Source organism: Phalaenopsis equestris, unplaced genomic scaffold (genome assembly GCF_001263595.1).
Source record: "Phalaenopsis equestris unplaced genomic scaffold, ASM126359v1 Scaffold000054, whole genome shotgun sequence".
Classification (NCBI taxonomy): domain Eukaryota; kingdom Viridiplantae; phylum Streptophyta; class Magnoliopsida; order Asparagales; family Orchidaceae; genus Phalaenopsis; species Phalaenopsis equestris.
The window spans coordinates 1,178,794-1,202,964 of NW_018164496.1; the positions used below are offsets into that span (position 1 = coordinate 1,178,794).

At 32.4% G+C, this 24,171-nt stretch overlaps 2 protein-coding genes and 1 long non-coding RNA gene across 3 annotated transcripts in view; 2 read left to right on the forward strand and 1 right to left on the reverse strand.

Moving 5' to 3' along the window:
• Positions 1–24,171, reverse strand: part of LOC110019221 (serine-threonine kinase receptor-associated protein-like) — a 96,330-nt gene that overhangs the window by 19,152 nt on the left and 53,007 nt on the right. The gene's annotated exons all lie outside the window — the stretch shown is intronic.
• Positions 237–3,975, forward strand: LOC110019230 (ATP synthase subunit O, mitochondrial-like; the record flags this gene model as incomplete). Its single annotated transcript, XM_020716815.1, has 3 exons — positions 237–365; positions 1,777–1,863; positions 3,624–3,975. Coding segments are annotated over 3 exons (339 nt in total), but the record flags the coding sequence as incomplete, so codon positions are not given.
• LOC110019224 lies at positions 16,693–22,416 on the forward strand. The gene is made up of 3 exons (XR_002293437.1): positions 16,693–16,775; positions 16,885–16,988; positions 22,367–22,416. It is a non-coding gene; the product is annotated as an uncharacterized LOC110019224 (long non-coding RNA).

Here is a 24,171-nt window from a genome sequence, read left to right on the forward strand (position 1 = left end):
TTGTTTAACACTCAAACGTCTAACATCACTTAAAATTTACCACTGTTACGAAATTTTAAAACTAAATACATTATGGCATGCATATGTTTATAACACCAGAGTGTTAAAAATGTAAATATCAACTTTTAAGTGTTATATGTAAATATAAAAAATTTGTGTAGTATGTATGAAATTTTCCTAGATTTTTTTAGATATGATGATTCCAAATTTTAGGAAGTGTTTAAATTTTTATTTTGTTTTTGTTTGTTGAAGTTGTCTTAGCTGAGAACGGGAGGCTAAAGTATTTAGAGCGCATTGCTCAGAGATTTGTTGATTTGACTATGGCACACAGAGGAGAAGTTAAAGTCATTGTGACTTCAGTGATTGTAAGCACTTTCTCCCATATTACTTCCGAATGATTATGGAAGATTCACGTGCAGGCCACTCAATTCTTATGTATTTACATATCTCACGCCTAAACTTTTATAATTACGCGTCACTCAAATATTTAGTGCCACAAAAAATAACACAATTGTCACTTTTTAAAAGTGAGACACACTTTTTCATGCCTAGGCTTGAAGCAACATGCACTATGTATGTAAATATGGAAGTTTAGGTGTGAGATATATAAATACATTAGAATTGTGTGCTATGAATGTAAATTTCCCTTCTTTATATGTTAACCCGAACACCCTTACTTTCTCAACCGTGGTTTTCTACGTTGAAAATACATGTTCATTGAATGCATGCTAATGTTTCTGATATTTTGCAGACTGTATTCAGTCCTTGATTCTGTAGGTTATTGCCTCAGTGTTAAAGAACTTTTTGTTCTAGTATATATATATATATGTATATTTAATAATTTCTTACAATGACATGCATAAACCTGGAAGTCACTTGGAATATTTCAATATCTATCGGCAAACTGTTAACATTTCATTGCAAGTATGACATCCTAGTTTATTTTCTATTTGGGGCATTTACATATATACCATCCAATTCCTGTGTATTTACATATCTAACACGTAATTTTATTTTTTGCATTTATACCACCCAAATCTTTCATATCACATCAAAAATACCACCACTTTAGCCTTTAAAAACTGAATTATACCTTTTCATGCATGGGTAAGGTGGTGTGTATGTAAAAATCCAACTTTAGGTGCTGTATATATAAATACATAAGAATTGAGTGGTATGTATGTAAATCTTCCTCTATATTTTCATTATGCTTAATCATTGTTTAGGAATGGCCTTCAAAAATAGGACGTGAATGTGGCAGCCCTCATTAATGCCGGCGCAGATACTTTTACACATGTTTTGGAAGTTTAAAATCTTTTAATGTATTCAAATGCAAACTCACACCATATATTATCAATTTCAGTATGATAATCAAACTAGTTTATTTTTTAAAATTATTTGTCAGTCTTTCAAATATGTATTAGAATTCTCCAAATATTGTACACCATGTTATGTTCTGTCCACTTCTTCTTTTCTTTCTAGGCCTTCTTCATTAGTTGTATCTAATTCCCTTATCTGTACGCCTTCTTTCCTTCTATTCTACATGATCAAATCACCTAATTTTTTTCTTATAATTTTAAATAATTAACCTTTTGTAGGTACCATCCTACTGTATTCATTTATCACTATCTTTTATGGTCTAATAAATCTATTCCAACATTCCCATCTTTGTTACCAGTTGCATCTTTATTATTTAATAAATCTATTTCAACATTCTTCTTATTGCTATTCTCTTCTTCCGCCGCATGTTTCATTTACTATAATTTTTCTTTTCAGCCACTTCCTGAGCAAGAGGAAAAAGAGCTGAAGCAAACACTGCAAGACATCCTCGGAGCGGGCAAGACTGTTAAACTGGAGCAGAAGGTATTATTTTTGTTATTTTGATAACAAATTCTTCTTTTTTATTAAAATTGATCTAAATTTTCTTCCTTGTATTGAGGTTGAATTGTATGTTATTGCCTATCGTACTTAATTCTGGGCTAACACCATTCAAGCAATGATATGTTATTTGATTCTGGAGCAATCATAAGTGATAAATGTAACTATGTGATTTTTGTCATGTAAAACCAAAAAATGCATCAATAAAATTGTTTATGTAGGACTCAGACTCGAATGAATAGCACCACGAGCCCTAAAGATGACCCAAAATTATTAGGAATAATGTTAACATTGTTGATGAATGATAATAATGATGACGGTGAAGCATGAGATTATATCCTGTTTTGCTTCTTTTTAGGGAAATTTACATGCGCATCACACAATTCTCATGTATTTACATATCTCATCCCTAAACTTCCATATATACATACATAGCATACATAGCATACATTGCACACAATTGCTATTTTTGTGCATATCTCAGACTTAAACATTCATATTTACACAAACAACGCTCAAATCTTTAATATCACATAAAAAATAGCATTATTACCACTTTTAAAAGTGAAATCCACCTTTTTCATGTAAAGTTTTAAAGCGCCAAAGTGTAATGTTTGTAAATATGAAAGTTTGGGATATGTAAATACATTTGAATTGTGTTACGAATATAAATTTCTTATTTTATTTTATTTTATTTTATTTTTTCGGTTGGGTGAACACTCGAATCTATCACATTGGAATTCTTAACTTTATATACAATCATTGTGTTCGAGCACAATTTTTCAATTTGATGTCTATGTTCCATGGTTGATTCTAGTTGAATAATGTCTGATCGAAGCACGTCCATCTAGGCCTTTTAATTGGACGTCTATGTTCCATGGTCCATTCAAGATGATTATTTCGATCGAAGTAACTATGTGATTTTTGTCATGTAAAACCAAAAATGCATCAATAAAATTGTTTATGTAGGACTCGGACTCGAATGAATAGCACCTCGAGCCCTAAAGATGACCCAAAATTATTAGGAATAATGTTAACATTGTTGATGAATGATAATAATGATGACGGTGAAGCATGAGATTATATCCTGTTTTGCTTCTTTTTAGGGAAATTTACATGCGCATCACACAATTCTCATGTATTTACATATCTCATCCCTAAACTTCCATGTATACATACATAGCATACATTGCACACAATTGCTATTTTCTTGCATATCTCAGACTTAAACATTCATATTTACACAAACAACGCTCAAATCTTTAATATCACATAAAAAATAGCATTATTACCACTTTTAAAAGTGAAATCCACCTTTTTCATGTAAAGTTTTAAAGCGCCAAAGTGTAATGTTTGTAAATATGAAAGTTTGGGATATGTAAATACATTTGAATTGTGTTACGAATATAAATTTCTTATTTTATTTTATTTTATTTTATTTTTTCGGTTGGGTGAACACTCGAATCTCACACATTGGAATTCCTTACTTTATATACAATCATTGTGTTCGAGCACAATTTTTCAATTTGATGTCTATATTCCATGGTTGATTCTAGTTGAATAATGTCTGATCGAAGCACGTCCATCTAGGCCTTTTAATTTGACGTATATGTTCCATGGTCCATTCAAGATGATTATTTTCCATGGTCCATTCAAGATGATTATTTCGATCGAATCGATGAAGTTTAGTGTAGCTTTCACATGAGAATTAACTGTCTGTTTGAATTGTTCTACCCGACATTTAGATTGATCCCAGAATTCTGGGAGGACTGGTGATTGAGTTTGATCAGAAGGTCTTCGATATGTCGATAAAGACGAGGGCGAAGCAGATGGAAGAGTTCTTGAGACAGCCCCTCCATTTCGGCTAAAATTGCAGAACAACCTGGAGCTGAAATTGCAGCCCAGCTGCCCCTTCTCTGCTCCTTGACATGCTGCTTTGCATAATCTACTTTCCTTGTAAGTCCAGACTAAGGAAATAATTTCATAACAGACCCTCTCTTATTTCTGCCTATGATGCTTTTGAGCTCCAAATGCTGCTGGTTCTCCTAAAAAATTTTTCTTTTTATTGCATTCCTTAATGTGACCATACTTATTTGAGCTTTTGAATCATGAACAATTAGCCTGTGTTGCAGCAGAATAATATTTTATGGAAAATTTGCATACATGTCACTCAATTCCTACGCATTTACACATCTAACACATAAATTTCAATTTTTACAAACATATCAGTTTCTCTATGCATTTAAGTGTGTATTTCACTTTTTAAAGGTTAACATATAGATATAAAAAAGCAAAATTTGGATGTTAGATTTGTAAATATACAGGAATTAGGTGGTATGCATGTATGTTGCATGAAAATGTTGATATTTTAATTTTTTATTTGTTAAACAACACTCTAAATATTGCTATTTACAAATCTAGTTCCCTCATCCATTTCTCAAATTCTCAATCAAATATCAAAAGTCATGCTAAAACTCCAGCCCATATTTTTCATTTTTATTAAATTCTCAATGATTTGATCATGGCACGTGTAAATACATCAAATCGTTTCTTAGGGATTTTGTAAATAGTATTGTGGAGAAAATAAAATGAAAATGACAATAGGGAAGAAATTGAATTGAATTTATATATACTTATATGTATATATATATATTCAACACTAAATTTTGATATCTACATATTCATAAAAGACAAAAAATTTTAAATCATAATTAATGAGAGAGAAGCATTTTTGTCTTTTTGCAAATAATTCTTGTAATCACCCAATTAAATGACTCACATTAATTTTTCTTGATCATAATGACTTTGAAATGGGTGATCTTGAGCTCCTTGGATTCCTCTCGTCGTGACTCTCGATTTGATTATAGATAACATCAAAATTGGAGTACTTCTAACCCTCAAGTTAACCATTCGATGACTTAAAAAATGGTTCAACGATTTGATCCGGGCTTGATTCATCTTTAGATTAGATTAATTTTGGTACCATTGAATTCGTCTCGTCAAGGTGATCAGTTTTGACCAAAAATTTAGCTGAAATCAAAGTTTCAACTCATTTTTAATTTGAATCAAAATATTTATTGTTTAAAAAATACTTTTAGATTTGTGTGAGATGGTAAAATTAGTTGCTTATGCATAAATTGTAAATATCATTGTTTTTGACTATTTGATAAAAAACAAAAAAGAACACTAGATTTATTAATGCCAATGCTTGGAGTGCTACATATATAAATTCTCACATGAAGATGTTATTTTTATAAATAATCAAAAGTTAAATATTATAAATAAAATTATTTCAAAAAAAAAAAACGGTAAATATAACCGTTACTATGACAATGATGCATTATAAAAATCATCAAATGTGGTTTATTCAGTATGCTAATCTTGCAGCACCATTTACATACATGCCACCCAATTCCGATGTATTTACATGTCTAGTAATTAACTTTTTATGCGATATAAATTTTTTTTATAAATATAATAATTTAGATCTATATTTAAGTTATATAAATTTTCATAAGAACTGTGGCATGAATCTTAATGTCCCAGAAGAATATAATCCATAAAAAAAAAGGTTATGTATTTACATAACTAAAGGCTAAATTTCCATATTTATATACGAGCCCCTCAAATCTTTACTATCATATAAAAAATATCACAATTAATTTTCAAAAGTGAAACATACATTTTAACAAAAGTCCTAATGAACTCCTGAACCTCTTTTGTTCAAAGGCGATCGAACAGACGGTTCTGAAGTCCGAAGAAGTTGACCGTACTTCCCCAAGAAAGAAATGAGTGAAACATGCCAAACTTTTAAGAGTCTCATACGTAAATACATAAGATTTTATATGTAAATTTCCCAAAAAAAAAGAAGACTTGCATACATACTACTAAATTGCAATCTATCTACATATATAAACACCTAAACCTCAATTTTTACATACATGACATCTTATTTATACATGAAAATGTGTATTTAAGTTTGTAAAACTTAAAACAAATATATTTTTGATGTGATATTAAAATTTTGAGGGGTATAAATCTAAAAAAAGCAAATTCAAGATGTTGACATGTAAAATAGATAGAAATTGGGTGGTATATGTACATAACCCCCGTGAAAAAAGAGCGCGCGCGCGAGAGCGAGAGAGAGAGAGTGTGTGTGTGTGTGGTTGTGTGTGTGGTTGAGCAGAGCGCGGCGGCTATCGGAAAATAGAATCGGCTAGAGAGAGTGTGTGTGTGTGTGGTTGGCAGAGCGCGGCGGCTATCGGAAAATAGAATCGGCTTCCGGTCGGCGGAGCAGTGCTTAAAAATGCTAATCTTACCAGGCATGGCTTCCAATTCCAAATCCATCAATCAATCCAATCGCAAGTTCTAGCAACGATTCATCCACATCTCCCGTTTTTCCAACAAGAAAAAACAAACGAAATCACTTTTGATTCAGCCATTTCGGTAAACCCTAGATTCTTTCTTCTAATTCTTCATTCTCAACTTTCATCTGGATTGTATTTGTATTGATGCAGTATAATGTTTTTTATTTATCGATGATGATTAGACATTCAGTATTATTTGTTTTTTTGTTTGTTTTTCTTTTTTTTTTTTAAATTAGATAGTTTGATATTAGATGCTATAAATTAAACTGAAATGTTGATTAATCATAACGGAATTTAAAACGCTATTTTTCTTAAATTATTATTCAAATATGTCATTAAATAATGTGAAAAATTATCTAATAATGTGATATTTATAGTAGATGATATCTAACCAAAGAACTCCTAAATCATAATAGCCATCACCTATTTGTTCTTTTTAGCTCTAAATCTGGTCCAGCTTCAAACTTGATTCCTATGTGTTTACATTTACAACACTTAAACATCAATTTTTACATATATGCAACCCCATGAAAATGCTTATTTCTCGCTTTAAAAGTTAAAATAGCGGTATCTTTTATATGATATGAAGGATTTGGGTGGTCTATATGCGTAAAAAATGAAGTTTAGGTGTTAGGTATGTAAATACATAAGTTTAGATGTTATGACCAAAAATCCTTAGTCCAAATTCAAAAGGAAAGTCAGGCAAATCGTCGAACTAGCCTCACCATTTTGTATAATTAGCTCAACCAAACAGTTTGGTCCCGCGGACTAAATTGGGCGGTATGTATGTAAATGTCATATATGATAAAAAATCCTTAGGCTAAGGGGAGTTAGTCAAATCGTCGAACAAGCATGACCATTTTGCATAATTAACTCAACCAAATGGTTCTGTCGGGAGGACCTCACAAAACTATTTGCCCATGCTATCGAGCAACACAGTTATTCGCCCAGCCATGTTAACACATGAAGATCTATGCTTTATCCTTTAACCTCTTCCATCACTTGACTCAACATAAAAAAAAGCATTATGGCATGAAGAAGAAAAGAAGTCTTCTGACAGATCCATACTTCACTAATTGCTTGCTTAATCGTCACTTTATATGCTTTTCTACTTTCCATCTTTCCATGTGGTTATCCACTCACTCATAAAGGCAGACTCTCCCTTTTTTTTAGCTTTATACAAATCGAATCATGTAAGCCTTTGGATTACTATAGCTATAACTTAGATCATTATTGTTTAAATATGCCAAATCGATTCAAGAACAATTGAAATAACTAATAGAATTAAGGATTTCTATGTGGTTTTGTTAAGTAGAAAAAGACTTAATTTTTCAAGTTCTATTCTACAGACATGAACAAATTAATAGAGTTCTACACCTATAAGTAGAAGACGAACGAATATGAAAGAAATGAAGATATAATCATGAGTTAAACATTCGACTCTTCCTCTGGGTGTGAATCTCGACCAAGGGCAACGAGATATTGACTCGGATAAAGTTTCATGCAGCCTGTAAAGTTATTGGAGTTGGAACTGTTAGAATTGAGACAGATGATGGCGTTATCAAAACTCTTACTGAGATCAGACATGTGCTAGAATTTAAGATGAATTTGTTCTCTCGATACCCTCAATGCTCTAGGTTATCAGAGATATGATTGTTTTATTAAACGGAAAAAGACTAAATGGTTTATTATAACAATTATCATTATCTTTTAAGTGTTTCTTTCATGAGCCAATTTCCTCCCACGTTTGTTTCTTTTCCCCCATCCCCTCCCCCCTCCTCTATCTCTCTTTCTCTCTCTCTCTCTCGCTCTCACACACACACACACACAATGGCCTCAACTACACCTATTACATCATTTCCAGGATACCAAAATCAAGCCTCAGTTAATTCCTACCATGGCTCTGGATCGATTGGTCTGTTCTTAGCTGTCATGTTTGTGATAATAGTACTTGCTGCACTCTCCTGCATCTTTGCAAGGGTCTGTGCTTCTCAGATTGCAGAAGCTCCAGATTCATCTTATGACTGCTTGAGTTGGGCGCGACGAGGTTTTCGGCACAACTGATGCGGTTTAACTCATGGCATCATGAGAGAAGGAAGATTGGATTCAAGAGTTGAAGAGGGCTCACAGTTGTCAGCTCCATCTTCACAGCTATAAGGTTAATTTTTCCTTCTTTAGGTATCATCAGGTTTCAGTTTACAATTTGTTCAGTGGGTTTTGAGTGCTGTTGTTTTGTAGATGTTCCTTTGCTTTTGGCTTTATGAACTAGTTTGGATATTATTCATCCTCCCTCTTAAACTCCATATTCCCAAGTTTTTCTTTTTTCTGATAAATATTTTGATGGATTGTGTATTGTCAGCCGATGATTTGTACTTGCCAGTGACTAAGTTGAATCCAAATATTTATACAATACCTGACATTTGTCCCAGTCTGATCAAAAGCATGCTAAGAAAGATTATGAGAGTAGATGTTTTAGATTCGACTTATATTAAGAAAGGCAGAGGTAGACCTAAAAGACTTGGGCATGACTTGGGCATATTGTAGTACTTAATCTATTAGAATTAAATGAAAGGCGATGGCGGTGGTGCTGCTTTCAGTAGCGGCAGTGAGCTGCGTGCGGGTTTGGTGGTAGCAGCAGGCGGCAAGTGCCAAGACAAGATGGTGGCCACAAGCAGTCGATGTAGGTGGTGACGGAGAGTTGCCAGAGGCCAACTTTCGGCTTGTGACGGCAAGCAGGTAACAGCGATAGATTGCAGTTTGCAATTTATTTGCAAATAGTCTGAACCTAACAAACTCAAAATACAACAATATTATATTTTAGGATGAATTTCAAATTCACCAAAATTTTACAGTGTTCCGTTTTCATCCAACCAAACTCAAGAAATTTAAAAATCTCTGAAATTAGTATACTTCACAAAACTACAAATACAAGAAACAAACAGCCCTAAATTCATGCACACACCTATATGCATAAGCCTGGAACCTGCAACCTCCTCCCTGAAGCAAAAGCTCTCAACCTTTACGATTAAGATTTCATGCTTCAATATTTCATTCCAACACATTCTGCCTCTTTCCATGATGCTTCGCACCACAATTATACAGCAATGACAATGAAAAGAGGCGTGATTGATCTCTGTAAATTGCTTTTCTTTTATTGATTACTGATAATATTCTACCTTTAACTACATCTAACAAGCCCAAAAACAAAAGAATTTACCCCGAAAACATAGAAAAAAAAACAAAAAAACCTAATTACATTGCCCCTTCTTCCTCTCCTGTGCACCAAACCCAAGCTTACAAAATAATACAAAAAAAGGCTACCTTTAAATCTAAAACTCCAAGCCACTTCTGAAATCGTCGCGCCTCAGAGCCGGTTCTGCATCGATCCAAGCAAGAACTGTACAATATGTAAGCAATGAACTCAGACGGATTCCTAATCTATTCTTATTGAGCTGCATGGTGTACTTTCCTCGCAATCTGACTAACCTTAGCATCTATTCTCGCCGATAAACCCACCGTCGTCGGCCTCACCGATCTCTGCCGCACCACCTGGCAATACTCCGGATCATCCCCCTTCCCATCGAATCTTATCCATTGAATCATGTTATGGTACATCGGGAAGAACCTCGTCTGAAGCGCAGTGAACACGAAGTATGGAATCAGCGTCGAGATCACAATGAACAGAGTCGTAATCCAGAACGATGGTGTCGGCGCTAATGTCTCGACAAAAACTTGATAGGCTATCGTTGAAATGATAGGGTTTATTGCGCCATAAATAAGGAGGAAGATGTACCAGAGCGCGATGCCGCCCCAAATGAAGATGTGTTGGATTAGGGTAAAGTAGCTAACGGAGATCGCCATTTGGCAATTTACGACCCACACCACGCAGGTATACATGGCGGCGGCGAGAATGCTCCGGTCGACGACCTCGCCGCCCTTGCGGAAAGCTTGGTGCTCGTAGATGCTTGTGCTGAAGAAGAAGATGATGAGGGCGCTGATCACGCCGTTGAACATCCAAGAGATGATTCTGCGCCAGCTGAAGAGGAGATTCTGCACACCTTCTTGGTACAGCATGGGGAACTGCAGTGGAGTTTAGGAAGAGAGAATATAGGTTCAGTGAATACAGTTAGTTGAAGTATTATCACTTTATAGTGTAGGGAACATATGTAACATTTAAACTTCAATTTTTACTTATGACACCTTGTTTATGCATGAAAAGAACCATTTCGCGTAAGTTAAATATGCTAACTTTTTATTTTAAAATAATGCATATTTCATTTTTAAGAAAGATTTGATTATTTTTAAAAACATTTAAAATACTTAAAAGATGTTTTTTAAAATAATTGAAAATATTTAAAAAATTTATTAAACAAATATATTTTTAAAATAAAGAAAAAAGTAAAAAAAAAAAACAAAAAAAAAAGAAAATGATCCTAACGGGCTCCAAGTGTTTCAAGGTAAAAGTAATTAATTACAGGCAAATGTAAAAAAAATGTAGTTCTAGTAATGTTGTTTTTCCACTTTTACATGGTTTTAAAAAAAAAAAAGATAATATTTTTTTGTATTGTGTAAATAAGGACAACTAGCATTGGCGTATTAAGATTTATTAAAACCTTAATATTATTATTAGTACTTATTATAAAATATGGGCATTACTACTAGAGTTTGTTATATGTATGCATACATGCATACCACACACACACAAAATTTCAAGATATATACACATAAATCCAGCCTTAACTCTTGCTACCAAACACCCTTTAGACAAATCGACCCACTTAAATAGTGAGGGGACTATTTTGACACTCTCGTTATATATATATATATATATATATTATGGATGTACGTATTAAATAGAAAAAAATTGTCACTTTATCTAATAAAGAAAGAATTTACCTTGAGACAAAATCGTGCAGAAACATCCTGGTCAAACACACCCAAAGCCACCACAGGAAGCGATGTGAAGAAGACATTATACAATGATAAAGACCAATCTTCATAGGCAGATTGCCCCGAAAATGACGTATACGCCTCATATAAAAATATAGTAAGTCCAAACGTTATGTTCTTGTAAAAAAAGTAGCAGACCTGCAAAAAAAATAATTACATTTTCAAGATGTTGTGGTTAGGAAAATATGAAATTCAATTCAAACGGATAAAAGATTAGATCTACACCATTGATGAAATCCTCCTATAACACCAATGCCCATGCACGAGTAGCAAGCGCTCTAGATATCGAAATTGCGCGATCGCAACATCGCTTGCCATGACAGCCTGAAATCATATAGATTTATTAGAGACATATTAGAATGTCGGAAGGTTTACATACATAGTACAATTACTATATATTTGCATATCAAATACATAAAGTTCAATTTTTATAAATATGCCACTTTACTTATACATGAAAATGTATATTTCACTTTTTAAAAATTAAACAAAGTGTATTTCATTATTTGAAAGATTTTGATGGTAAAAATGCAAACTGCCCGATATATGAAAATTCATATACACGCCATTCAATTCCTATACATATCTAACACATAAATTTCAATTTTTACACATGCCATCTTATCCAAGCATTAAAATGTGTATTTCACTTTTTAAAAGTAAAAAAAAATGATATTTTTTATGTGACATGAAAGATTTTCGTGAAATAAATATACAAGGTAAAGCTTATATGTTAAACATGTAAAAGAATAGGCATTAGTTAGTATGTATATAAAATTCAATAGAAAAGATGGTAAATGACATGACAAGTTTTCTCAACCTGCATTCCTTCGGCTCCGCTTATACCAATTCCAATGTCTGCTTCTTGTAACATGCCGACATCATTGGCGCCATCACCAACCCCTAAGGTCACTCTTTTTGTGTTTGTTTTCACCAATCTTGTAACCTGGATAGTTTTTTTTGTTTATTATGACAAAAAGGTTTTCAAAAACATGAGGATGAAAGAAGTACGACACGAGAAACAACAGACTTACGAGGGCCTTCTGCTTGGGCGAAGAGCGGCAACATATAACTGATGCACACCTGATAGCCAACTGTAAGAAGAGATTCTTGAGATCATCTTCCAAAGCATAAGTAAGTGATTTTCCATCAATGATTAGAGCGAATGATTCGGAACTCGATGAACTTAGAAGGTTATTTCCATCGCTGATTTGGCGGGTAATGCTTTCCTTTGAAGCCTGAAGTTTAACGAAAAATTTAGATTGCTGATAAATGGAAAAAAAAGTACATGCATACACAATTCTTATGTTTTACATAACATCCAAAGTTTGATTTCTACATTCATAAGATCTTGCTGTTATAAACTTATGCATAACGAAAAATATCTTTCATTTTTAAAAAAGATAGCAATGGTGCTATTGTTGATGTGACGTTAAAGATTTGAGTGGTATGCAAATGTTTAGGTGTTAGCTATGTTAATACATAAGAATTGTGTGGTATTTATGTAAATGCCCCAAAAAACATTCTGCTCATGTTCAGTTCAGAAAATAGATAGAAATAGGAAAACCAGAAGAATGAATTGTGCTAATGTATAAAATGTTCTTTTCATGAAACTCATTATTTAGATTATTTGGCACTGATAAACAAAATTCAAATTGAAAGTATTTCATCCGGTACAATGTAAAAGAATACTATGTTCATAGTCAGATTTGGTAGTCCTGATCAACTGTTGAGTTAGATTTATGCAACTTTGCAGTAAATCATTTCAGAGAAAGTAATTTTGTATTTGGGTAAAGGCCATTTAAAAAAAACATATCTCATATATTTTATCTAAGATAAAATGTGCATAAAGCAAATTAAATATTCAAATTAAAAAAAAAACAAGCAGAATATTATTCCCATTTTCGGATTCATTTAAAAAAAGAAAAAGTAATAAAAACTAGTTGTTTGAAAGTCATGATAATCCAGTCAACAAACCGCTACATTTAAAAACTGAGCGCTGGAACAGCAATAATTTATTCATACCAACCAAGTTACTAACCACATTATTTCATCAGATAACATAATTTTCCATAAGCCATACGACTTTATAGCTCTTAATATATGTCATTGTTATGCATATGGATATATATAAAAATGGAAATTTATATGCATACCACATAATTCTTATGTAGTTATACATCCAATACCCAAAGTTGATATTTATATTTACAATACTTTGGTGTCATAAATCTATGCACCTATGCATAAAAAGTTGTATTTCACGTTTAGAAAGAAAATGATGGTGGTATTTTGATATGATGTCGAAGTTTTAAGCTATATGCATGTAGATATGAATGTTTAGATGTCATAGATGTAAAATAAAATTTGTGGTATGTATGTAAGTGCTCCAACTAAAAGGGAAATTTACATAAATAGCACACAATTCTTATCTATTTACATATCTAGCATCTAAAGTTTGACATTTACATTTATAACACCTTGATGTCATAAACACGTGCATGAAAAGCTGTATTCCACTTTTAAAAATTCAATGATGGTGGTATTTTTTTATGTGATCTTCAAATTTTAAGTGGTGTGCATGCAAATATGAATGTTTAGGTGCTAGAAATGTAAATGCATAAAGAACTTGTGTTATGCATGTAAATGCCCCTACAAAAAGAGAAATTTAGATACATACCACACAATTCTTATGTATTTACAAATATAACACCCAAAGTTTGATATTTACATTCGTAACACTTTGGAGTCGTAAAACTATGCATGAAAATGTGCATTTCACTTTTAAAAAGTTAGTGAAAGCTATATTTTTTATGTGAAAGTTAGTGAAAGCTATATTTTTTTTTATGTGATGTTGAAGATTTAAGAAGAACGCAGGTAAATATGAATGTTTATGTGTCAGATATGTAAATACATAAATGCCGCATACTAAAAAAAAAGCCTCTACCTTGGCAACAGCATCTTTGTTCCCTTCTTTCTCCAACAAAATCAAATCAGGTGTCTCGAGTGTGACGATAATCTGCTTCATTCCTTGTCTCAATAAGCTGCTCGCAAAACTGCATAAACAAACGAAGTCAGTGGGATGAGAAACAATGCACAAATGGCTTATTTTAAGAGTTTGAATCCCATGATATACCCTATGTTTATAGCAGTCTCCATCTTGTCACCTGTAAGAACCCATATTTTGATTCCAGCCTGAGCTAGCTTGTCAATGCACTCAGGCACCTGTACCGGAAGGTGAGTTGTTTATGAGAAATTTATGTATGTAACACACAATTTTTATGTATTAACATATTTCTCACGTAAACTTTCTTATTTACATACATAGCTCTTTGGTGTTTTAAACCTATGCACTAAAAGGTGTTTCGCTTCTAAGAAGATAGTGTTATTTTTTATGTAATATTAAGGATTTAAGTGCTATATATGTAAATATGAAAGTTTGGGTGTGTGATATGTAAATAAATAAGAATTGTGTGCTATGAGTGTAAATATGTTGTGCATAATTCTTAAGTATTTACTTCTCTCACGCCTAAACTTTTATATTTACATGCATCGCATTTTGGTTTTTAAATCTATGCATGAAGATGTGTATTTCACTTTTAAAAAGTGATAATAGTGCTATTTTTATATGATATTAAAGATATAAGTGCTATGTGTGTAAAGATGAAAGATAGTTGTGAAATACGTAAATAAATAAGATTTGTGTGCTGTGTGCATATTTACTTTATTTTATGGAGAATTCATCGAAAATTATGAAATTTTGCACCACTCACCCCATTTTGCAGCTTGTCTTCAACAGCAGTGGCGCCGAGAAGAATCAAATCTTTCTCGATCTTTTCGATAGCTGCATCAATTTTTTCATCCCTGTCAGCACTAACAGAAGCCTTCGCCTCTGCAAATTCCTTCTCGAATTCTTCATATTCCGCTTCATCAAGCTCGCGGTAAGCGAGAACCAAAGTTCTTAAACCAGCATCTGCATACTCGTTAATATGCTCCTTTGTTTTTTCTTCAAACTCTCTGCCCTCACTTGAAAGTTTCTCAAACATAACGCTGTTTATGTTTAAACGAAAAATAAAACTAAGAACTTCTCATAAATCATAACAATAAAATGTGTTTTTGTGTGTAATCTCTCTTTTGTTTTTGCATCACACACTTGACATGAAAGTTTTTCAAACTTTACACTGTAAAAGTTTAAAAATAAAACATAAAACTTATAACATTTCATAAATCATGAATTATGAGAAAAACGTGTTTTTGTGTGTAATTTCTCTCTTTAGTTTTTGCATCACATACCTTACTTGAAAGTTTTTCAAACATGACATTGTTTATGATTAAAACAAAAAAGAAAATAAGAAAAAAACTTAGAACACCTTATAAATCATAAAGTAAAAGAAATATGCGTGTTTGTGTGTAATTTCTCTTTAGTTTCTGTATCACACACCTCACTTCAAAGTTTTTCAAACATTACACTATTTAATAAAACTTAGAACACTTTATAAATCATAAACTATAGGAAAAATGTGTTTTTATTTTTTTCATAACACACCTGTCAGCTCCTTTACTGAGAAGTAGCAGCTTTCCTTCTGGACTTTGAACAATCACAGACATCCTTTTTCTTGCACTGCTGAATTCTAATATGTTCAGAAGCTTATATGACCTGAAACCAGAATATAAAACAGAATCATAAGTTTACATATCTAACAACATCTAAAAGGATAAAAATCAGATAAGTTTTGAGAATTATCATAAACTTACTAACCTTTCGACAGTATTTCCTGTCAAAGGATCCAACTCATACAAAGAAATGGCTGTTTGGGTTCTCTCGTAAAACTTAAATCCAAGCTCTCTTGCTGCAATAACAAAGGCAGCCTCATCCGGCGACTCAGCTTCATAAGTTATCCGCCCTGAAGCTTCGTCGACTTCAGGTATGGCAGTATGGCACAACGCCAACAGTCTAAAAAACTTCTGTATAACATCAGAATAAGGCTCATTCACCCAATTTCCATTCATAACTCTTCCATCTATAAAGTTGAATCCTTTTATTGCAGGTTTGTTAACCAAACCATCTTCTTCGTTTTCTTCTTCAGAAATCAAATCCAAGCCCCGTCTTTTCGCCATCGCTCTCTCTACTTCGGTGATTCCGTGACCATAAGCAGTACCAGCAATACTGCATTTGATGAACTCCATTGAATTCATTGTTAAAGTTCCTGTTTTATCAGAAAGAATGGTGTCAACTTGGCCTAATTCCTCTGTCAGATTTGAGGTACGAGCATATGCCGGCTTATCCGATTCCTCGTGATACATTTTGATGTCTTGGTTTATAAAAATAGTCTGCAAAACTTTTACTATTTCTATAGATACATATAAAGATATTGGAATGAAGTAACTGTAAAGCATCAGTGCTGTTAGAAAATGCAAAATGGCTGCAAGAGCTGATCTTTTTGGATCGTAGAAAACTTTGGTGTTATCCGGTCGGAGATACCATCGTTTCATCTTCCCATTGTTCAAATCTTCATGGGTTTTGATGCCGAAGAAGATGGATCCAATGCCCGCAATTATGACCAAGAAGAGCAATAAAAGGTATATAAGTTTATCCATTTTTCTTTCAATTTTGCTTCTTTTAGACGGAGGATCGGTGGCATTTTGCATCACTTTCGTGTCATGGCCGGTGAATATCACTATGCCGTAGATGAAATCTGTGTTCCGAAGCTTTGAGTCACGAAGAAGAAGCTGTTGAGGCGAGAGGGAGTGTTGCTGGTCTTGGTATTCCATGCTTCCCACAAACGTATAGAGGTTAGCGTTCGGATCTTCGCATCTTATTTTAGCTTTAAAGTTTTGAAAATTGGAATCATCATTCAAATTTGAAGTTCTTTCCAGAGCTTGTTTCATTTTTAAATTTGTTTCTCCATCAAGATTCATGGTTTCCACATAACAAATCGCTTCTTCGTAGTTTGAAGAAAGCAGGATTATATCAGCAGGGAAGAATTCATCTTTTTCAACCTTTACTATGTCTCCTACCCTCAATTTCTTCCATTCTGTTTGCTCGAAAGTTCCGTCTCGACTATGAACTTTAACTCTTCGGTTGTTCACCTCAGTGTCCTGGAAGAAAGAAAATTTATTGGGGGTAGAATTGAAAAGTATAATTAAACAGAGAAATCAAAATTCTGAGAAATTTGATCTCAGAAAACAAAACAAATCAGATTTTGAAACAGAAAAGTAATTTATTAATTTCTTAGAGGAGAAGCAGTTCCATTTGGAGCACCATTATCTGGAAAATAAATTTGAACAGCTAAAATACAAATGGCTTCAAACCAAGCCTATATTCTTTGAACAGATTCATGAAAAAGTAACACTATAATTGAACACTTTCTATGAAGAGAATAACATATAATTAAATAGATAATCAGGATAAGCCAACTATTTGAAATATACGCATTCATGGTCGATAAACATGGCTTGAGCCAAAATAGGATTTAAAAAAAAAAAAGTTTGGAATCCATTTTCTTCCCTTGAAGGAACTCTCTTACTTCGGTCTTACTTTGCTAATATCTTTGGCAAACTCAAGAGTTATAAGTTTAAAATTTACCTCATAAAATTTCATGAATGATGCCTTATGTAAAGAAAAAAGCAGTCCTATTAAATATTTCAATTAATACTTTGCATAAAATGACTAACCTGCTGAAATCTCCTCCAATCCTCAACAGCCTCCTTTGCCATAGTTGCTCCAATCACCACAATAAGAGGAAGAATTGCACTCACTGCCCCATAAGGTGCTAATGGTGTAAAAGCAAGACAACCAGTAACAAGAAAATAAAAATTTGCAACTCTTCTGAATTGCTCAAACAAAGACTTTGGTAAAAATGTAGCCAGATTATACTTTGTGGTTGACACATAATTCAATCCATAGTTCAGATTATTAGCCTCCAAACAATCTGGATCATTTGCAAAAATCTGGATCATTTGCAAAAACAAACCATCCTCGAAAATCCCGGACCTCCAATCGGAGATTGCTCATCCTGAAGAGATGATTTTCCACAATTAAAGCTGAAAAACCTGCTCAGATGAATCCTCCTCCTCCTTCCACCAGCCATCTCTTTCTCCTCTCTTCTCTCACCAATCCCTCAAAAACCTCAGCTGACCTATCTGTCTCTTTCTTCCTCTTTCTCGTCTTTTCAGCAAATCCCAAACCCAAAACGGTAAAGTTGCAAACTTTATCAACAATTCAAAAGCTCTGTACAGAAAAAATAACCTTTTTCAACAAATCTTAAGCTCAAAACCTCAAATTCCCAATCCTTTTCGCCAAATCTCAATTTCAGAACAGAAAAAACAACCCTAATCGTCTTCTTCCTCCAAACAAAACATCAGAAGACATAAAAAATTAGAAAAGATCAGCACAGAGAGGGAGAGAGGGAGAGAGAGAAAGAAAGCTAAATTCCACAACTTCACATCTCTCGATCTCTCCAGCCGCTATAAAAGCTGGGAGAAGAAGAGAATGAGTTGGTGTCTTTGAAACCCTCAGAAGAGATGGCGGCTACCCGTTGAACATTCAAACATAGAAATCGAACTCCATTGACTTAGGAAAGGAGAAGTTTTTATGCAATAATTCCATTGAAATTTCACAGGGAGACCCCTTGAAATACGCGGAATATGAGAAATTAGACAAATAATTTTGATTGGGGATTAAAGAAAGAAAAAAAAAGGAGAGCTTTATTAGAAATGGAGAAACAAGGATAGTTTCTAGAGGGTCAGAATTATGCTGGGCGAAACTGGCGGGAAACATAACGTTTTACATCCGGTTGCCATTGACAGCTTCCGAGAGGTCTGGTTTTACTTCTCTTCTATCTCTATTTTCTCTCTCTATCCATCTTTCTTTGCCACCCTTCTCCTCTCAAGAAAAGTCTCCTTGAAACAAAGAATCAAATCGGGAGAGAGAAACTGCGGTAACATGGATTTAGTAAAATGTGGCAGCTGGTTGATTCATCGGGACGGAGGGGAAATGGTAGCATTTACATACATACCACCAAGTTCTATCTATTTACATGAAAAATGAGATATGAAAGTGTTCTATTCCTATATATCATTATTAGTGCATGTTCATAATTTGCATAAAATGATATTTTTTTTTTGCAATTTGTGATATATCAATTATTAATTACTTAAATTAATCGCTGTTTGGTGTTTTTAATAATTTATGTATTTATTGTAAACACACACACACACATATATATAGATATATATATATATATATATATATTATATTCATTATCATCCAACGACCAATTTAACACGTCCAGTTGTGGACCCCGCACTGTCTGATCGCTTTCGGGCGTTCATATTTTTCGTTTTTGTTTATGCAAGGACTGAAAAGACTTATCTGCCCTGACCAATTCCAATGATTGTTCGCTTTTGGGGAGGGCATTATAGGAATACAATGATAGGTTACCACGTAGCGACTTAACGTTAGCCCACCTCCACCTACTGAAGACTAGTAATTTAAACGTGAAAGCAAATTGTAAAATTTATAGTTCCAAAAAACAAATTTAAATTTTGTCGTTTTATTTTTTTTCTAGATTACTCTTATCCTTCTGGTCCCAAATAAAATATATTGGGTCATCTCCGTAACCACCACCAATTTTCTATGTATTTATATATCTAACACCTAAACTTTATTTTTATATATTTATACCACTCAAAATTTTCATTTCACATTGAAAATATCATTTTTGAGGCGTTAAACATGTAAATTCATAAAAATCAAGCGGTATATATGTAAATCTTTTAAAAATATTTTTTTTTGGATTGTCTTAAAAAATCATAAATTTGTTAAATTTATTATTTGTTTTGAGTATAATTAGAAAACAATCTTTACTTTATATATCATAAAATCCTCCCAAAATGTTTATTTCTTTTTTTTTTTATGGATAAAATGAGGTAAAAAATATTCATGAGCAACCAAATACTTCCAAATTGGAATGTAGCATAAGGTTTGAACTCACATAAATTTAGAAAATATACATCTAGGAATATTAAAACTTTGAAAAAAAGTCACATGGTATCTAATCAATTCTATTGAATGATTCTCAAATTGTGGAGTTAAGAAAATCAATTTATTCATCTAGGAATGTTTATTTTTAAATAAATCTAATAATTTTCATATTCATCAAATATCTCTAAATATTCCGGGGGTGTTTGGCTTCAACTAGAATTTAAGTTAAATAGGATGTACTAAATCCAAATGCAAATTTATGTTTGGCTCAATTTAAGGTTAAATTCATTAAATATTTATCGTGTTAGGCTAAATCCACTCCTCTGGTGTTCTTCCTAAGCTAAATCCTTTAATTCGACATGATAATTGGATTTAATAAATCCGAATCTAGGTTAAAAACCTAACGGAAGAGGAAGATTTTTGGATTTAACTTCCTGGAGTTTTTTCTTTGTGCTTTGCTTTATACATTATAACATTTATAGCGAATATTATTACAAGCCACTTACATATATATGATGCAACATTTATGCATGTAGTTTTCAAATCTCTCAAATTTATTTAGGATTCCACTTGAGCTTAGAAACCCAATTATGATTCATAGCTAATGGAGATCTCCACTCACTTGACAATAAGAGCCCTTGAAAAAGACCATCATGGAATTCGGGTCACAATCCGATTCTTATATTTTTCATTATACGGCCAAAAACTTAGTTTGATTTATGATCGCTTATATCATAAAAATGTCACACCAATAATATTTTGATAAATAATATTGGAGGAATAATAATATAAAAATGATTAAACTAAATATCAAAATCTATGTCAAATTTAGATTAGATTGAGTCAATCGTGCTCATGAAAATGTTTTTAATCGTGTATAATTTGAAAAAAAAACATGAGGACATCATATATATATATATATATATATATAGAGAGAGAGAGAGAGAGAGATTCATGCACATAAAAAGCCCCACAAGCCTTATATAAATTTGGAAGCCTTATATTATTCTTTAGACTTAAGGAGAGGAATATTTTTTCTTCTATCATTAATCCTTGGCTGCCAAAATAAATAAAAAAATGAAAGTTGAATGACTTGAGAAAGGAGTCATGAGCAATCCCTTTCTTGAAGAGGTAAGATACTACATGTGAATGAATTATTATTTTGGGCACTTACAAACATCTCGCCCAATTCCTATGCTTTTACTTATCTAACCCCTATTTTTTTTTACATTTAAAAATTATGTGATGTGATGTTTTTTCTGCCTTGAATTTGACATTTGATGAAAAAGATTGGAACTTTGAGGTTTTGAGCTTCAGATTTGGCGAAAAAGGTCGATTTTCCTATGCAGAGCTTTTTAATTGTTTAGAAGGGGGTGTTTCGTGGCGCCTATTAACAAAATATATCGTCCGGATTTATGAAATCCAATCAAACATAAAAAAAAAACAATGCAAGCTCCCCGGATTTATAAAATTTCAGATTTGATTCCTCTTAAATCTGGATTTAATAAATTCAAGTCCAGATTTAATAAATCCAAGGAGTTGGATTTAAGAAATCTGTATTTACTAAATCCTGCAAACGCTAAATCCTGCCTGCAGCCAATCACCCCTGAAAGGTTGCAACTTGACTGATTTGAGTTTGAGATTTGCTGAAAAGGCGAGAAAGATGAAGAGAGAGGAGTTAGAGAGTGAAATTAGAATCATTTAGTGCTTCCTAATATATAGGTCAGCTGAGTTAGAGATTGGTGATAGAAGAGAGAAGAAGTAGATGGCGGTTTCCTAATATATAGGTCAGCTGAGTTAGTTGAGAGATTGGTGATAGAAGAGAGAAGAAGTAGATGGCTTGTGGAAGGAGGAGGAAAATTCATTTCAGCAAGGCTTTCAGCTTTAATTGTGAAAAATCTTCTCTCTTCAGGATGAGCAATCTCAGATCGGACCGCCGGAATTTTCAAAGGGTTGTTTTTGCAAATGATCCAGATTGTTTGGAGGCTAATAATCTGAACTATGGATTGAACTATGTGTCAACTACAAACTATAATCTGGCTACATTTTTATCAAAGTCTTTGTTTGAACAATTCAAAAGAGCTGCAAATTTTTATTTTCTTGTCATTGGTCGTCTTGCTTTTACACCATTAGCACCTTATGGGGCTGTGACTGCAATTCTTCCTCTTCTTGGTTGTGGTTGCAGCAACAATGGCAAATGAGGCTGTTGTACATTGGAGGATATTTCAGCAGGTCAGTTTTTGTTTTTTTTGCAAAGCATTAATTTAATATAATATGAATATATATACATTTAATAAGTGCATATATATATATATATATATATGTATTCCAATTATATTCTCATGTATTTTCCATAGTAAGCTAGGTTGCACTTAAGGAGAGGAATATTCCTTCCTCTATCAATAATTCTCAGCTACCAAAAAAGTAATAATAAAAAAGAAATCTATACTAAATATTTAATAAAATATCTTTATCTTTATATATGTATGTATATATATATATATATATAAAGATATGTATATATATATAAAGAAATGTATACAATATATGTATATGTATGTAAAAATTGAACTTTAGGTGTTTTATGTGTAAATACATAAGAATTGAAGGGTGTATATGTAAATCTTCCTTTTTTTTAACCAACATTCATGAAATGACACTTGATTAAATTTAAGTTTGCATGGTTTAATTCTGTTAGAGTTCTTGAAACATTTTAGATTCATGAACTTTTATAAGAAGCTAGACTGATTTTAGGTTAGGTGAGGCATTTATTTCAGTATAAATTTGAAATAATTAAAAACTAACAAATGCTCTAATAATTAAAGAAAGCACGTGCATTGAGTGTGCATTATTTAACATACATTTCTCATTGCATATTTTAATAATGTCATGTTTAAAATTTTAAATTATATATTTATATATATATATATATATATGATTAATTTATTTCTGTTTTATTTAAAATTAGTTTAAAAGTAAATTATTTATGATTATTTTGTAGCTATTTGTGCTCATATTGTTTTATTTTGATCACTAAATTTAAGAATAAATAATTCACAATAATTGAAAAGATTATAAAAAAAAGCTAAATTTAAGGATATTAATCGTATGATATTAGTTTAGTCTATTATTTAATTTATTAATATAATATATATATATATATATAATTTTCTTAACCTTAATATATATTTAACGTGGAAGTATTTCAACTCTTACGTTGATTAATTGATCCAAAAAAATAGAAGCAGGTTGAATTAATTAAATAAAATCGACGAGCAAATGAAGATCTGCATGACTGCGTCTGCGTCCTTTCATCTTTGATTATGACATTTCAGAAATCTATAATTATGTTTTGATAGAGTCATTAAATAATAAAGAGCTTTTACATACATACCACCCAACTTTTATACATTTGCATATCTAATATTCAAATTTTACTTTTTTTTTTAATATTTGTAAAAATGAAGTGCAGCTTAATTTTTCAGACATTAGATTATATATATAAATTGAAGATTAGATGGGCCATATGTGACATGTATGTAAATTTCTATTATATACATATGTATCCCCATTGTCCCTTTCATTAACACCATCAAAGGACGATTAGTAATGTATTATTAAAACAATTTTGGGCTATGTAATCAGTCATGTTGTCTCTATCTTTGGTCTATATATATATTCCAATGTTATTAATTAGAATGAATCGAGATATCTGGTTCCGATCAAATCACCGATCAAGGTCAACCAACCCAAAAGACGGATAGATCAGAACTTAGGTATTAATCGAGCGTTTGACCCAAAGGGAAGATGAGCCAAAAAAGTCGGAACAATGTTATATCATAGTTGGACAGGAAAAGAGGACTAGAGACTAGTAGAGATTGAGTCAATCAAGTCAGGTATCCCTTAGGAAAAAACCAGCCGACAGGGGGGTGAAAAATCGGACAACGATTGAGAGCATGGAAGGAGCTGATCGATAAATGGTCAAACAAT